This window comes from Candoia aspera, chromosome 1 (genome assembly GCF_035149785.1).
Source record: "Candoia aspera isolate rCanAsp1 chromosome 1, rCanAsp1.hap2, whole genome shotgun sequence".
Lineage (NCBI taxonomy): Eukaryota > Metazoa > Chordata > Lepidosauria > Squamata > Boidae > Candoia > Candoia aspera.
The window spans coordinates 293,099,820-293,116,340 of record NC_086153.1 but is presented as its reverse complement, the minus strand read 5'-3'; the positions used below and the strand labels follow the sequence as shown (position 1 = coordinate 293,116,340).

At 46.1% G+C, this 16,521-nt stretch overlaps 1 protein-coding gene across 1 annotated transcript; it reads left to right on the top strand.

Annotated features, from left to right (window-relative positions):
• Positions 1 to 13,217: 13,217 nt before the first annotated feature.
• NKX2-1 (NK2 homeobox 1) lies at positions 13,218 to 15,377 on the top strand. The gene is made up of 2 exons (XM_063293523.1): positions 13,218 to 13,581; positions 14,686 to 15,377. Exons 1-2 carry the CDS (start codon positions 13,221 to 13,223, stop codon positions 15,375 to 15,377), a joined length of 1,053 nt encoding a protein of 350 aa, XP_063149593.1. The 5' UTR covers positions 13,218 to 13,220.
• Positions 15,378 to 16,521: the final 1,144 nt, after the last annotated feature.

Sequence of the window (16,521 nt, the reverse complement as noted above, 5' to 3'; positions counted from 1 at the left end):
CTTGTTGTCAACCTATTCCAAAAGAAGTTGCTGTCCACCCTAGACCATAGCTGCAGTTTTGAGTTGTTCAGATATTCATGTTTCTTACTAGAGGCTCAGATGGCATCCTTGAAACACTTTTTATCAGCATAAACTAGCATGCCAACTGCAGTCCATGGAAGGATTTACCAAGCTATTTTGTTATCACAGAATCATAGAATTAGAGTTGGAAGATGCCATTTAAGCAATTGGGTCCAACTGTTCGCTTGGTGCAAGAATCCAAATTAAAGCATCGCCCAACAGGCTGAAAATATCTGTTCATTTTCAAAGAGGGCCCTCTTTAGTGACTTCCCAAACAAGAAAGCTGCAAGGGTAAGGTTGCCTTTGAAAATAAGAGTGATCAGAAACTTCACTTAATCCAGATTAGAATTCCCTTAATCCAACCTAAAATGCTAGATAGTTAATAGGGACTGAACCATTTTCAAACACTATAATAGTGCTTCATCATTCACTTCCAGTTCTCTTCCATGCATAATTCAAAGTGCTGTATCTTTTTTAATCTTTAAAGCTCTTAACATCTTGGGGCTGCAGTACCTCAGAGATTATCTCTTTGGAGATGAATTTTATGCTGGAGTGTTTATGTGTATGTACTGTACGTCTCTATGACAGAAAGAATGTGTGAACAAGAGAGAAAATAAAGCTGAGTGAATGAGCTCAATAGGAACTAATCAGCAAAGAACCTAGAAAGAGGTCTCTGATATAATTCTTTCCCAGAAAATAATAGTAGGTTTCCAGGCCAAAAGCCAGTTTGAAACCTAGGATCTGTGTTATAGAGGGGGGAAAGCCTGAATTAGCAACAGAATGGAAATAATGTAATTAAACTTATCAATGACATGGAATTACTAAAATTGGCTAACACCTTAGAGGATAATCATAAATCAAAATGGCATCAACAGACTTGAAGGCAGAGCCATATCCAAAAGGTTGATGTTCAACAGTGACAAACGTATTGGGGTAAACAAAATTAAATTCGTAGGTATAGATTGGAAGAACCCAGTTTAGTGGAGGTGCATGTGAGAAGGATCTAGGAATGCTAGTGGACAACCACTGACCATAAAAAGTATTATCATGAAGTAGCTAAAAAGGGCCAATGCAACGTTAAACTGAATTAATGGAGATACTGCATTTAGATCACTGGATGTAATTATTCCATTGTGGTCTGCACTGCTGTCCTTGCCTTGCCAGTGGCTGCTCATTTATTATTCTGTAATACAACTGTCCACCTAATTTTGTGCTAATAAATCCAGTCTAAGAGAGCCAGTTTGGTGTATTGGTTAAGGCACCAGGCTAGAAACCAGGAGACCATGAGTTCTAGTCTTGCCTTAGGCATAAAGCCAGCTGGGTGATCTTGAGCCAGTCACTTTCTCTCAGCCCTAGGAAGGAGGCAATGGCAAACTATGTCCGAAAATCTTGCCAAGAAAACTGCAGGGATTGGTTCACACAGTGACCAGGAATCAACACTGACTCAAAGGCACATACACAAACAAAAATCCATCTTAGATTTTGAATATACAACAGCAATTTGAGAACAGTCTCAGGACGAGGACACAAATGGGAAGTCAAAGAGGCTAAAATAAGATGCCAGGGAATTCTTCACACTGAAAAGTTGTTGAACATGAGAAACAAGGAAGGCTGTCCCAACATGATGTTGTTCCAGCAGGTTTTAGGCCAGGTTGCTTACTAAATACTTGAAGGCCCCTGACTCTAACCAACCATCCCTAGCCTGGTTGGGCTTTGCTTGAGAAAGATTCTTGAGGAAGGATCATGGCACCTAGTTAGGTGCACTCAGATTACTGTGTCCAGTTCTGAGCACCACACACACTTTGAAAGGGATTTGAAGAACTAAATCCTATGGTTACACAGAGAAGACTGAGAGGAGATGCGCTAACTGTCATATACAAAAAAAGGTGGGCCTGTTCTGGTGAAATTAAAAGAAAGTTGACTAATGGAGGAAATTCCTGATAGTCTGTTAAGCAGTGGAACATTCTGCTTAGAATAGTGATCCTGGTTAATTCACTTAATCCAGATTAGAATTCCCTTAATCCAGTGAAAATGTTGCTGTTACTCCCTGTTTGAGTAGCAAAGTCTAGCAATAGTTTCTTGATTTATAACACTGATTTGGGGGCAGACATTAAAAGCCCCCGTTCCATGGAGTTAGGGCTGTATTATCATCTGAACACCTCCTAAGTGAGATCATTAAGTCTAGCTCTTAATATTACTTTACTGAAGTTGGATAACCAAAGGGTTTGTCTTTCTCTGAAAGCTCGTTGGTGAACATACAGTATTGTAGAAGAAATATCCATAGCAGGTGGAACAAGCTGGTAGGTCTGTGGGAACTTTCCACAGGACGGGCCATGTCACCCTGCGCAAATCCTTTTCCTAGAGTGCTCCCTGCAGTGAGAAGTGCTTTCACCTCAGCAGAAGTTGTGACTGGCTTTTATTTGTTTATTAAATTTATACACCACCCATCTCACTATAAAAGGAGTCCCCACTTTTAGGAGTCCACAGACAAAGGAGTTTAGAGAGGGCAAATTCAGGGTGTGAGTAACCTCCAGGACCCCCTCCTTCATCTGACCTGGTGGACACATCAAGGTGTCCACAGGTGGACAGCTCAGGTGCTCTCTTTTCTGCTCAGCTGTGCACAGCAGATGGGGACAGGTGGTGCGGAGCTCTTTATGCTGCCCCATCGCGTCCTTGACCCAAATCCAGCGCTGCAACTTTCCCATGAGGAGAGAGTTGCCCTCCACTGTTGCAAATAAATAAATTCCCAGATGTTGGAAGGAGTTCGTACAAAACAAACCAACCCAGAATCATGTGTATTTTAGTTTTATTTATTTATTTATTTGAAAAATGGTTACATCCAGGAAAGCCTTTCAGGTGATTTACTCTAAAACAAAGCCAAACGTTTAAAAATGCAAGAGCTTTGAAAAATTAGGAATGGAGATAATACATTTGACAAACAGAATCCAGAGTTCATGCCTGTAAAAAAATAATAGCAACTCTGGCACCTTAAAGCCTAATGTACAATGACATTTACATTCTGTGGACTCCATAAGATGCATGAAAGTTTATGGCCAGGAACAACAACAAAACCTATGCCACAATGCCCGTGTTAGTCTGTGTTGTCCTTTTCTGCTCTGATGAAAATGGATGGATTTTATCTCACTCTCTGGGCCAGGTGGACAAAATACTTCTGCCCAGTCTTCCATGGCACAGCTTTGCTTGGGTTTTAATTTCCAAAGGACTCTGCCTGTCCCACCAGCACTTCATGGCCATTTATCTCAATCAGGTTGCTTGTATAGTTCCAGCTTGCGGAAGCCTAATGCCTGCAAGGATTCCCCCTACAACTATTTCCCATTTTTATTCTTTTTGGGGCAGGGGGGTGACACTGGAATGTGGTTAGAAAGGGAAGAGGGAGGCAAGAAGCATATCCCAGCTCCTGAGTGGGCTGACTGAAAAGCAGCACTAATGAAATAAGTCAGGCCTGCTACAGTTGCCTCCTGTTTTCACAGATGCTAATTGCCATTCTGGACTTCTGCTCCAAAGCCCATTATTGGAAAATAATTTTTTTGGTGCCAGATGGCCTTCATCAAATATAAACCGGCTATGAGAGGTCTAGCAGTGCAACTACTGAATCACCTGGCTTTCTGGGGTCTAATGTCTTAATTCTTGAGTGGTGGCCTTAGAGTATTTGAATCATCTGTATTTATGTTTTCTGGCAACTCTGCACCTATAGACGGAAGAAGTTTCTGTGGCTTACATGCCACTTTACCAGCTGCAGGCCCTTCATCTACTGCAGTAAACTGCCATTCAAAAATGAATGGAAAACAAAACAGCCAATGCTGTAATGGCTTTTTACAAATTAGTATGGTGGAACTACACCTGGTCACTGCACCTGGATAAAGATGTTGGAAACTGTGCAGCAATGCAAATAATAATAATATTTAATAATAGACTTAATAATAAATTATTAAATTTATATGCCTGCTGACTTTATTAATAATAAATAATATTAATATGTTATTAAATTTATATGCCTACTGATTCCCAGTGACTCTGGGTGGTTATAATCAAGAGAACTGTGTACCACTATGAAGTAAAGATCACAATATACTGAGACTTCTTAATCTTTTCCAGAAAAAAGGAAAGGAGGCAATAGGATGACATCAGATGTAACCATTTTACAATTAAATAAAATATGTGGATAAGGAGAATACCTCTGTAAAATCTAGAAGTATCCAATGAAGTCAAATGGTGGGACAACACAGACATCACAGAAAACAGATAATATAAAACCCTTATTCACATAGTTGAAATATTAAATTTGCTAACACAAGATGAATGTGGTGGAGAAAAGTAGACCTAACAAACAAAATGGAGGCTGCACCCCCTTCCTCCCTGTCTTTAGGATGTGACCAGGGTCAAACCCAGCTCCTTGTCTCCAGTTGAAGCCTGCTGCAACCCCATCTGAACCGAAGAATAGAAGCCCTGCTCACCTGCTCATGGTACAGCCCAAGGGCAGCCCCAACAGGGGAACTGCAATGTAGGGAAGCCCCACCCTTCCGTCCTCCATCAGGGACACTCCCCTGATGACCCCAACATTCCATCTCCTTAACGACGGGGTTCCCCAGCTCTGCTGCTGCTGCCCCTGAAAGGGCCATTTTGCCTAACAACAGAAATAACCCCAGGTACTCAGACAAGGACCTGCCTAGCTTGTCCCAAACTGGCCAGCAAATCAGCTTCCTAGGATTTCCCACCCTGTAGCCCTCAACTTCTATAAAAGGTCTTTGTGTTCCCACTGTGTGGGATTCTTCTTTCTTACAAACTTGGAGCCCAACGGCAATTGAATAAACACTTGGTTATTTCTCATCAGGGTTGTGCTCTATTCCCTGAATTTTCCACAATAAGAGCCTGTCCTATCATTAGGCAGAGTGAGGCAGCTGCCTTATCTCTGGATAAACTGAACTGAGGCAGCCACTTTACTTCCCAACCTACACTGTTGCCTTCAGTAGAGGCTTCTGTCCCATTCAGCTATCAGCCCAATCACTCTTACTTGGAAAGGTCCACTATATTTGCTTCAGATAGCAAAATGTAGTGTGGCTCTACTAAGGATGACTGTGAGTTGAGTAACTTAAAGGGGAGATTATGCAAAGGCTATCAGTAGCTACAAGTCACAATGGCTAAACATTATTTAAAACAATAGGTCTCTCAGTACCAGTTGCTGGGAAGCAGAAGCAGGAAGGTCATGCCACACTCTTATTCTGCTTATAAGTTTTCCATACTATCTGGTTGGCCATTACTGCCATGCCAGATTGGCCTTTAGTTTCATCCAGTATAATATTGTTTTTATATAGTTTCTGTGTGAATTATCATTCTGCTTTACATTTTAATATCTTTGTGTATGTGAGTTTGTAGATACAAAGGTGTGTGTGTGTGTGTATTCTCATGCCTGTGGACATAGATTGTAAGTAGCAACTTTCTGAAAATATCTGTCCTCCTTCCTTTTTCTCTTCTTTTTTTATTTTCTGCAACCATCATTTAGGAAAGAATATGTTTAACTGTAACAGGAGCTCTGCAATTATTGTGGTGAGCTGAGATTTCTCTTCAACAAAGTTCATCTGAATAGCAGGATGAGATGCTACATCTGTTCCAGGGTTACACTCTTTCATATTATGAACAGAGGGCTTATTTACTCACTCACTTACTTACTAGCATTTGGATATTGTCTCAGCCAAATGACTCTGGGCAGCAAAAAGAGAATCTCCCCTGAAGCAATAATCAATGATGACACAGCTCATAAAAAATCAGATGCCCAGTTTCTATCCTCACAAAGCATTAAAATAATTGGAAGCCAGTCTAAGGAGAAAGGTTTGCAAAAGCTTTCTGAAAGGTAGAAGCAAGAGGTAAAGCATTCCACGTAGTAGAAGCCACAACAGAAAAGGCCTGAATCTGAGCCCATGTTCCCTGTCATGTGGGATGTTATGTACCTTTTCTGGATAATTTGACAGGGTGGGCGGAATTATTTTAGACAAGATTAATGACTGAACATTTCTCCATATACACACAACTATTTACCTTTTTTAAAAAAGTGCTATTCCCTGAGAAGCAACATGTGGGAAATTTTCTTCACAGAGGAACATTCAGTCATGTGCTCTCCTAGAACATTATGAAGGAGATAAAAATACAAGGAAATAAAACTTACCTAAAATTATCTAGGGAAAACTAAGAAACACTTAGAGAAAGCTTTTGCTTTGGGAAAAAATATTGCTACAATAACAGAATAACCCCCCTATTATTGAATGTTGTGGTTTAGTTTTAAAAAATGATACCGAAAGGAAATATCTCGCTGTGTTCAATGGGACTGTTTTCTAATAGGAGGTTTGGAAGTGGAACACCTCTCGTGTTGCATGATGAATTAAGGATTGTTTCTCTGGAGCGATCGTTATTTTAAGGGGATGATCCAACCTTGTGACAGTTTTACTGAGTTATAAAGTGATGGGATGCCTGACCCTTCCCTCATCAGAGCAGTGGTACATTTAGGCTCTAGACCTGAGTTCAGCCTCACTCAGGAGAATGAGTAGAAAGGCACGCAAACACAGGGCTATGGATTGAACAACTTCGGAAGAAAGTGAAATAAAGGACATTACTTGCTAAACAGGGAGAAGGTAAAGGCCGTGAAGTCCAGCGTCAAAGATTTTTAACTGCATCGTTGCACTAGAAAAATATGTGAAGGGCACTAGAGAAAGACTTTCATGGCTCTGGACTTCATCTACGTCAAATTAGGCAAATTTCAGTCAAGCAGTTAATTTAAGGAGGGAGGTAGTGAGACCCATCTGAACTTCACATATATGGAAGCAACTGATTTCAGTGGAAAGGACTGTCATTAGAAACACAAGAAGAAAAAAATGCCTCTTGGAACCTAAGAAAAGCACTGAGATCAGTACTAAAGTGCTAAAATCAGTATTAGGTCAACTTTTCAAATTCTATACAACTGTCAATCAGGTAAGAAAAAGAGAGGGAAAATTAAGAGGAATGGAAGAAAGGAAGAAGTGAATATTACAATTTGAACATAGCATTCTAAACTAGATCCAGCTTTTTAGTGAAAGTATTTGGTGACACTTCCTCCACCGGAAAAAAAAAAATCTTGCATCCTCTTGCTGATTACTTCTGTAGTAACATTGACCTGAGCTGGCCATACCAACAACAATTTGTAAACTAGTCAGAACACTACCATTTAAACTTGGTTATTCATTTTAAGCACATCTACCTTGGAACTAGCTCCCCTGGTTTCAAAGACACTTAGGTCCACCAACAAATCTTAGTGTCTGGATATAATATGTCCCTATCAAACGTTGAAGATGAAGGTCCTGCCAATCAATAAATGGAGCCACAATGGCTATTTAAAATGTGGAAGTGGAGGTTAAAAAGAAGGCTGTCCTAAAGCAAAATATGTTTGGGGCTGATTGAGATAGTGGTGTCACTAGGACTAAACCTCAGAGCACATCTGTAGGATCAGCAGTCTGTGGGAGGAAGGATCTTCAATGGAATGGATGCTGTTCTGCCATGGTTGTGGGACATTTTCTTATTTTGGAAAGTATTTTATAGATACAGGTGCTAATTTTATTATTGCCGCTTCTGAAACATTTTTTTCTGCCCCACTAGTCAGTCCATATTTCTAAATAAGGCACATGGAGATTCAGAGACTCTGCCACCCTCATCAGGCCAAGGTCGAAAATTATCCTGAATTGGAGGGGTGTTGTTGTTGTCGGTGGTGCCCTTCTTGAAATCCAATCAAAATCAGCTTGCAAAGAACAGTGGGCAAGGTGGATAATCTGTAAAATGCAACGACTTGCCCAGTCAAATTGGATTGGTAACTCTAACCCGCTTCTCCCCGAAATTGCTCCCCTCCCTGAGAGAGGAAGGGGGGAGGATAAATGCCATGGGACGACAACGTTCAGGGCGATATTCATTAAGCAGTTGGAGCGAAGTACTTAAGCGGTGCTTAATTTACGACGCCATCTTGAGCGACTTTATTTTGATGCCACTTTTACGCTGGGACGTGGCGCCTTCTCTTAGAGATGGGAATGAAACGAGCAGCCCCTTCCTTATATTCCGATTTCTGAAAAGAGCCTTCCCGAATCCGAGGTACTCCGGATGTCCAGGTCTGCGTCCTACGCAGCTGGGTGGCGGACGACAGAAGCAGCAGTCCAACACCCCGGAAAAGCGCGAGGAAAGCTAGATTTCTAATGACCTGATACTGTACAGCTAAGCCTACTGAAGTAACTATTTCCCACTAAGTTTTAGGGGATGGGAAAAATTAGTTAAAGGTTCCTTCTCTTTCCTTTCCAGCTCCGAAGGAATTGCCCCGAAGGCAGAGAAGTTGATTCCGCCTGGCGCTGGGGAGGTTTTCTCAAAGCGTCGGGCATCTCCTGGGAAGGGCGGCCGGCGGGGCCTGGAGCGGAGCGGCCGTTGTCTTAGTGGGGGCTTGTCTTCTTTTGTGTGCTTCAGGTTTGGGTGGGGCACCGGTCGCCCTGAGTTTAGGAATCTTCGACCTGGACTTTGTGGGATCAGAAGCTCTTGAAGAGCTGTCGTCCCTGTAGGTTCTGGGGAGCAAATCCAGCGTGTTCTCAGAGGCGGGGGCTGGGGCGGCTCTCGGGGAGGTGGGAGCCTTTGAAGCAGGCCGAACGCACCCTAGCCCATCCGCTCTCCCTTCTTTTTCCGCCTCTTCGATCTCCCCCCACCCCATTTATCATCATCGTCGTCGTCGTCGTCGTCGTCGTCGTCGTCATCATCATCATCATCATCCCAACCGAAAAAATCGGAGCAGCTGAAGTAGCCCAGGAGACGGTGGTGTCTGCGAAGGTCGATCTCTTCTTCAGCTTTGTAAACACCACTTGCTTTATGAATTCCTTCCTTCCGAAAGACATAATCTGGCTTGCTGAATTGGGGATCCGGAGGAAGACGCGGAAGTAGACTGACTATTACCCGAGGTCACCTCCTGGAAGCAGTGTACGCCCAAGTTAATTCCACCTGAGAAGCAGTCCTTCTCCCAGTGAGAGCAGTTGATCTACTTTGCTGCAAGCCATGATCCGGGCTGCCCGGAAGGAAAGGCGGCTAGTATGACCTACCATCGACTTCAGAGTCCACCAAATGATTGTTGCATCTTTCCGTCAAGAGAAATCAATAGGCTTTCGCTTCAAAGTCTATGCCCTCTTAGCTGGAAATCAAATTCTCTTCAAAGACTTACTTACAAATAAGCACTATTGCGACTAATTGAAAATATGACCCTGTCTACCTACTGAAATTCAAACACTTTGCCTGACTTGATCTGGAGATCAGTTTATGTGATCAGAATCAAACCCATCTCTTCGGATGTGATTTACATCCAAAACAATTCTGTCTGGTAACTGCCGTATATGTGAATGGCTCTGTGGCTGCTAGATTCCGGAGGATCCATGGATATAGTTTGATCATTTTAGCTTAAATAAATGCATTCCAGTGTAGACATGGGGATTCAAAAGGAAGAACAGAACTCAATGCAATTTCATAAAACCTAATAATAATACACTTTGGAGGAACCTATTCTAAGACCAAATTTCCAGTTTAAGCAACACTCCAAAGAAAATGCAGAGAGGATGGAAGGAAGAAGGCTTTGAAAGATCTGGAAACCCTCTGTTCTTATAGGGCACTAATTGAGAAGCCATGTTTGAAAAAAACAAAAAAAACTGTGTATGATTAAAAAGTGTGATTTTGCTTTTGTTTCTCCTTTCTTCCTTTTCTATATTTAAATAAACAAAACAATATGAAAAGTACTGCAAATTAAAGTATATATCTACTGCTGAGTATTATCACTTTGAGCTACTGTTAGACATTATTTTATTTATATCATTTTGAGCTACTGTTAGACATTATTATTATTATGGCAATGATTAAAATTTTAATATATTTTGATTATGTGATTATTATAGATTAAGCTGAGTTTGTGTTCTCAACATAAAATAAGAACCATTGTCAATAAATAAATATAAGGTTTTTATTTGTTTTGTGTTGCATATACTGAAGACAGCCCTGTATAAACTCTGTATATTGGTAGGTATTAAAGAGATTAAATATGCTATTTATATAAGTAACTTTTGTATCTCAGTTTGAATTTCTGCATGTAATATAGATCCTGTCCCTCACCAGTAATATTTTGGGAATACAGTTCTATTATCTTCTTATTAGTTTTTGTTTTGGGGATTTTAAAATTTTACTTTCTTTAATAGAACAGTCCTGAAATCGCCAACCTGTGAAATAACTGAAAGAAAAACGAAACCCTTAATTTCTTAGGTGAGTAAATTGTTTTAAACAATTCAGACCTCCTACAAATAAGCAAATAATTGCCAAATCAATGTACCCTGGAAAACAAAACAGCCCTCCCCCCAATCCCACTGTTGGCTTTATAACAGAGATCTTTGGATTCAGGTAAGGTTAGAAGTGATCTTTAAGTTTTAAAGTTTCTCCTCTCCGCAAGGAAACCAGCACAACAGACAAAAAAGCTTAATTCGCGGCTCTGAACTCAACTGCAGCCTGAGCGAAACCAATTTCCTGGGAGGGAAGCCCCGCTAAAATAAATGGGCTCACCGTTCACGGAACCCAGTTGGGACACCATGTTACTTGCATGCCGTCCCCTGAGCCAAACTTCTTTCTCGACAAGCCCGCAGAAGTTCTCCTAGCCTAACCCATCAGCCCCGGATACGCCTCGACTTCGGAAGTCACTCCCATTGATTTGACGGCGCTCACTTTCCAGCGGCTCTCCAGAAGCGGCGCGCGGGGAGTCAAGGGGGAAACTGACGCTCTGCCTCCAAAGTTGCTGCAATTACATTGGCGTGCCAGAGCTCACCTCTCGCCGAGCCCTGAAGCCTAATCAAGGCGCCGGCTTCTGCTTGAAGGAGGTGAACTCTCGGATGGGCATCGACTTGCTCCAGAGCGTTTTCTTGCCTACTCAACGAGGGGCTTCCAAGTGGAGCAAAATGATCCTTACGCACCAATATGGAATCGGCGACAAAGCGACCGGCCATTTACGCAGCCACTTTAGACAAGGATATTTAGTTATTCCCGGGTAGCAGTAAGGGCACTTTTGCATTTATTTATATATTTATTTATCCATCCGATTTTTATTTATATGCTAGCTTGCTTAATGATTTCGAAAAGCGCCAGCCCGTCGTACATGCCAACAGATTTACCAGAGGCAATTACTAAACCGTTGAGGCTTTAAAATCATCAGGTTAACTGCCCCTTAGCCGCCTTTTTTTCCTCCCTGTTTCAGAGAATTGCTTTATTAAATTAGGTACCACTAACGTGCCAGGCCAGGATGCGGAAAGTCTGTCTCCCTCCCCGCGCCACCTTTCCTTTTTTCCACCCACTCCGTTTCCCAGGGAGAGGAATATGAAATGCGCCCACTGAAAAATAGCTTTGGAACATGGGGGCGCGGCGGCGGCGGCGGCGGCGCGGGAAACCACGAGGCAACCAAGCCGTTTTGCTTCGCTGCACGAACAAGGGCCCGGCCCAATCCACGCCTGCCCCACTCGCGATGAGGGCGGGGGAGAGAGTCGCCGGGGCCTCCAATGAGACCAGGATCATGCCTCTGAGAAGTCCTGCCCCCGAAGCAGGGCACCTTGACCCGCTGATGGATCGGGGCTAGATTAAAAACTCCGCCACAGCGCCGCCAACTTGGACTCCCGGCTTGTCTTGACACCGAGGTGGCCGCAGTTAGACTGAGGAAATCTTGGGAAATAAGGACATAATTCCCCACTGGCGGGGTGATGACCTAAGGGCTCTTTGCCAGGCCTGGCGTCTCTGATTCATAACTATCGCGAAACGCCGCTTTTAAGCTTTAGACGTGGCCCGGAGGAGTGCGTGAGACGGCGCCGATTGGAAAATAACAAACGGCCTTTTAGTCTTAATGTGTTCCAGCAGCCCCCATCATCCTTACACAATTGCTTGACACGTTTTTCCCCAAACTTCCAGCTTCCTCCTGTTTGCAGAGTAACACGCGTGGTAATAGGATCAGATGGTTGCATGTCTGGAGAGAGAACATATATTTGGCAAAGCGCGGAGCCGCGGGCGGGAGGGGGAACGAACGCGCTGGGAGGGTCGGACAGATAAGCTTCCTAGAGACTCGGCGGCAGCTGACGTCTCCTGAGCAGCCCTGAGAAGGCGCAAATAGTTTGCTCAAGGAACGCCAGCGCCTCTCCCGGGAGGAGCCGTCCAAGGTCTGTCCCGGGACCGCCTTGCGGCCAACTTGGCGCTGTCGAAACGCGGGCTGTTGTTTTCTCTCGGTCCGGGCTTTCTAACGGGAGACGGGAGGCGGGGGCGGGGGCGGGGGCGGGGGCGAGGGCGAGGGGGTAGCTCGATCCAGTTCCTCAGTCCCGACCTTCCTCGTTCAGAATGAGGGAGGAGGAGGAAGAGGACTGGTAGGGCGGAAGCGCGTGGAGGGGGGGGGCGGTGGCGCGCGGGAGGGCGGACGGAGAGGTTGGCATTGGAACTGGTTTGCTTTTCAGACTTAACCACGGGCGGGGTGCGGTGGGGGGGAAGCAAGCAAGCAAGAAAAGGCGAATGGAGCCCCTTCCCCCATTAAACCCTTGGGTTTTTTATTCCTCCCTTAAGGGTAGCCTAAGGGTTAGATCCCCCTCCCCTTCCATCTTCCCGGAAATAAATAAATAAATGAGCAAAATCGGTTTCGTTTGCGGGAGGGGGAAGGCATAAATTTATTTTTTGTGAAAAGACTAACCTATTTCTTAAAAAAGGAAAGAAAACGAAGAGCAAATCCTGAGGAGCAAAAAACTTAAAGGTGTTTACCTTGTCATCAGCATGCACGCTAATTATCTCGGGCAAGATGCGGGGATCTATTGTCTTGTTGCTTTAGAGCCGATGCCCCGCCTCTGGTGGCAGCCTAAAACCTGGCGTCTGGCTAAAACAAACGAAAGGCAGCGCTGAGCCTCCACTCCATCCAATTAAGGCGGACTTGGTCCACTCCGTTACGTGTTCATCCAACAAGATCGGCGTGGAAGCAACACAGCAGAATATTTGGCAAAAAAAAAAAGGAAAAAAAAGAAAAGGAGAGAGAGTGAGAGTGAGTGAGAGAGTTTTGCCTCCCCTTTCCCTTCTTTTCCCCTCCTCTCCCCCCCAGCCGCCGAATCATGTCGATGAGCCCAAAGCATACGACTCCTTTCTCAGTGTCTGACATCTTGAGCCCCTTGGAGGAAAGCTACAAGAAAGTGGCCATGGAGGGGAGTAACTTGGGGGCTCCCCTAGCAGCCTACAGGCAACCGCAGGTGGCGCAGCCGGCCATGCAGCAGCACCCCATGGGCCATAACGGGACGGTGACCGCCGCTTACCACATGGCAGCAGCCGCCGGGGTCCCCCAGCTGTCCCACACCGCCATGGGCGGCTACTGCAATGGCAACATGGGCGACCTCCCGCCCTACCAGGACACCATGAGGAACAGCGCTTCTGCCACCGGATGGTACGGAGCCAACCCGGATCCCCGCTTCTCTACAAGTAAGTGCTCGCGGCTTTCCCTGGCTCCTTCCCTGCTTCAGGGAGGAAGTCGCGGCGCGGTCCCAGGCAGGCGGGGCAGTCTGGGGTAGCGGTCAGACCGGCGACCGGCGAAGTGGGGCTGGGAGGTTGGGCGCGCTTTCCTAAAATTGGCTCGGCTTGCCTCCCCTCCTTCGACACCCCTTCCCCTCTTCTTTGCTCTTGGGCCGCCTAATTTAGGGCGCTTCCAGACTCTGAAGGCCGTAGCGGCTTCTGCTGCTGCGGGGGATGGACCGACCCCGCGCCAGTGATTAATTGCAATCAAAGCGAGAGAAGGACGCAAGCGCAAGCGACGGCTGTAATTGAAAGAAATCGGCGAAAAACTGTGAGGGACACCGGTGGTGCTTCGGCGTGCCGAGGATGAGCGGGGAAATTAAATTCGGGGCTGTGGAGGAGGTTAAGACAATGCGTTTGGGCAGTAGAAAGCGCATAAATAAATTCGGTCCTGTGCAAAATAAACTGGGCCTCTAGCTCTTGTCTACACTGGGAATATTATATCAACTTCAGAACAACGCCGACTGAATCAATCGCGTAGGCCCAATAATGTAGAACTTCCTAACAGGGAAGGAGCTCCACTGATTACTAAGCGCGCCGCTGGTGCTTCTGAACCGGTTCTCTCCGAAGGCTTAGGCAAGCGTATCCGTGGAAAGCTACTGATAAGGACAGAATGTTAACCCTGTCTGGTTTAGCACAACCCCCCTCTCTTGTTAGGGATTCTTCTCTCCAGCTCTTCCTCTCGCAGGGTTTTCGGTGGCGACGTTTAGGCCCCGGGCTCTTTTGGGTGATCTGCTTTAAACTTCGCAAAATAATTCCCATATTTAAATGCGAATTAGAACCCTATTTCTGCGGGTTCCTAAATATCTCGTGGGCGGTCTTGTTTGCTTTGCCCGTGGCTTTTTATTTGTGCTTAGGCTTTTTAAAGAAAGAAAAAGTCTGGCCACCCGGCAAGCTGGTTCTTTTTAGGGGGCGGTGGGGCTTAGGGCTTCCTGAATTCGGAGGTGAAAAACCTTTGAGCCGGCCTGGCCAGCGGGCGACTAACTCTGCCTGTCCGGCTCTTCTCGATTGCAGTCTCCCGCTTCATGGGCCCTTCGTCTGGCATGAACATGGGCGGCATGGGGGGCCTGAGCTCGCTGAGCGACGTGAGCAAGAGCATGGCTCCGCTGCAGAGCGCGCCTCGGCGGAAGCGCCGCGTCCTCTTCTCGCAGGCCCAGGTGTACGAGCTGGAGAGGCGCTTCAAGCAGCAGAAGTACCTGTCGGCGCCGGAGCGGGAGCACCTGGCCAGCATGATCCACCTGACGCCCACCCAGGTCAAGATCTGGTTCCAGAACCACCGCTACAAGATGAAGCGCCAGGCCAAGGACAAGGCCGCCCAGCAGCAGATGCAGCAGCAGGAGGGCGCCTCTTGCCAGCAGCAGCAGCAGCAATCGCCCCGCCGGGTGGCCGTGCCGGTCCTGGTCAAAGACGGCAAGCCATGCCAAGCGGGCTCCAATGCGCCCTCGACGGCGCTGCAAGGCCATCACCAGCAGCAACAGGCGGCTGCCACCGCCATCACCGTGGCCTCCAACGGGGCCGGCCTGGGACAACACCCGAGCCACCAGGCCAGTAGTGCCGGGCAGTCGCCAGACCTGGGCCAGCACGCGGGCAGCAGCCCCTCGGCCCTGCAGAGCCAGGTGTCCGCCTTGTCGCACCTGAACTCCTCCACCTCGGACTACGGGACGGCCATGTCCTGCTCCACCTTGCTTTATGGCAGGACCTGGTGAAAAGGACCGGCCGGCCCCGCCTGCGGCCGGCGCCCGCTTCCCCTTTCTTCCCGAACGAGCTGACGTTCCCCCTGCCTCCCCCAAGACCCTCCCTTGACTTTTCCCTCTTTTTTGTTTGTCTGTTTCGGAGAGGAGAGGAGAGGAGAGGAGAGGAGAGGAGGGGGGTTGGCCTTGGTCTCAGTCGGAGAAAAAGAGACTCTGCTGTCGCAATGGCTGCCGCCGAAAGTCGTCCGGAGAAGTTGGGGGCACTGGAAGCCATTCAGGACCGTGCGCCCTCTCGGCTGACGTGGAAGCTCCTTTGGTCGCTAGTATGTACATACACAAACACTGGAGCGAGGGGTTTTCTCCCCTCCTTCCGCAAAGTTAACATCAGCACCTCTATGTAGACACGAAGCCCCCCACCCGGGAAAGAGAAGGAAACGAGCGACACTTCGGCGCCTTAACAACAACTCACTTCGGTTCGATACGAACTTGTAGCTTATACGGTCCGTCAGAAACCTTGGACTAAACCCATAGTTTTTAGCAACCTGAATATTTTGTTGATTTTTAAAATATATATGGAGCGAGGATCTACCAAACAAATCAAAGCTTTTTGTTTTTCGTTCTTAATTTTAAGTGGGAAAGCTACTTTTAAAAAATGGATCTCCACAGAACCTTGACATTTGGGGCAGTTTATTCTTTCTTGATGCTCCTTCCTTCCTTCCTTCCTTCCTTCCTTCCTTCCTTCCTTCCTTCCTTCCTTCCTTCCTTCTCTCTCCCTCTCTCTCTCTCCCTCTCTCTCCCCCCTCTTGTTTGTTACTTATGTAGATATATTTGGCTTTAAATATATTTCCTAAGAAGCGTCTAATAAATTATAAGTATCACCGACATTCCTCATTGCCTTTGGTGTTTTTCCTGCCCTTAAAAAAATTAGAAGGGAGTCGAATCCGGCCAGGAAGATTCCCCCAAAGACCCACTCAATTCAACGGGGGAAATGTCGCAGCCATTCCAATAGGAAATACGACCAGGCCCCTGTTTCAGGAAAACGAAAAAGCAAAGATGCCGTCGGTTCATATATTCCCGATTAACTCTACTGCGAGGGAAGGGAGTCCAAGATAAAGAGAAGACAAGCAGACGAGGGAATCCAAGTGGCGTCATTCATGGA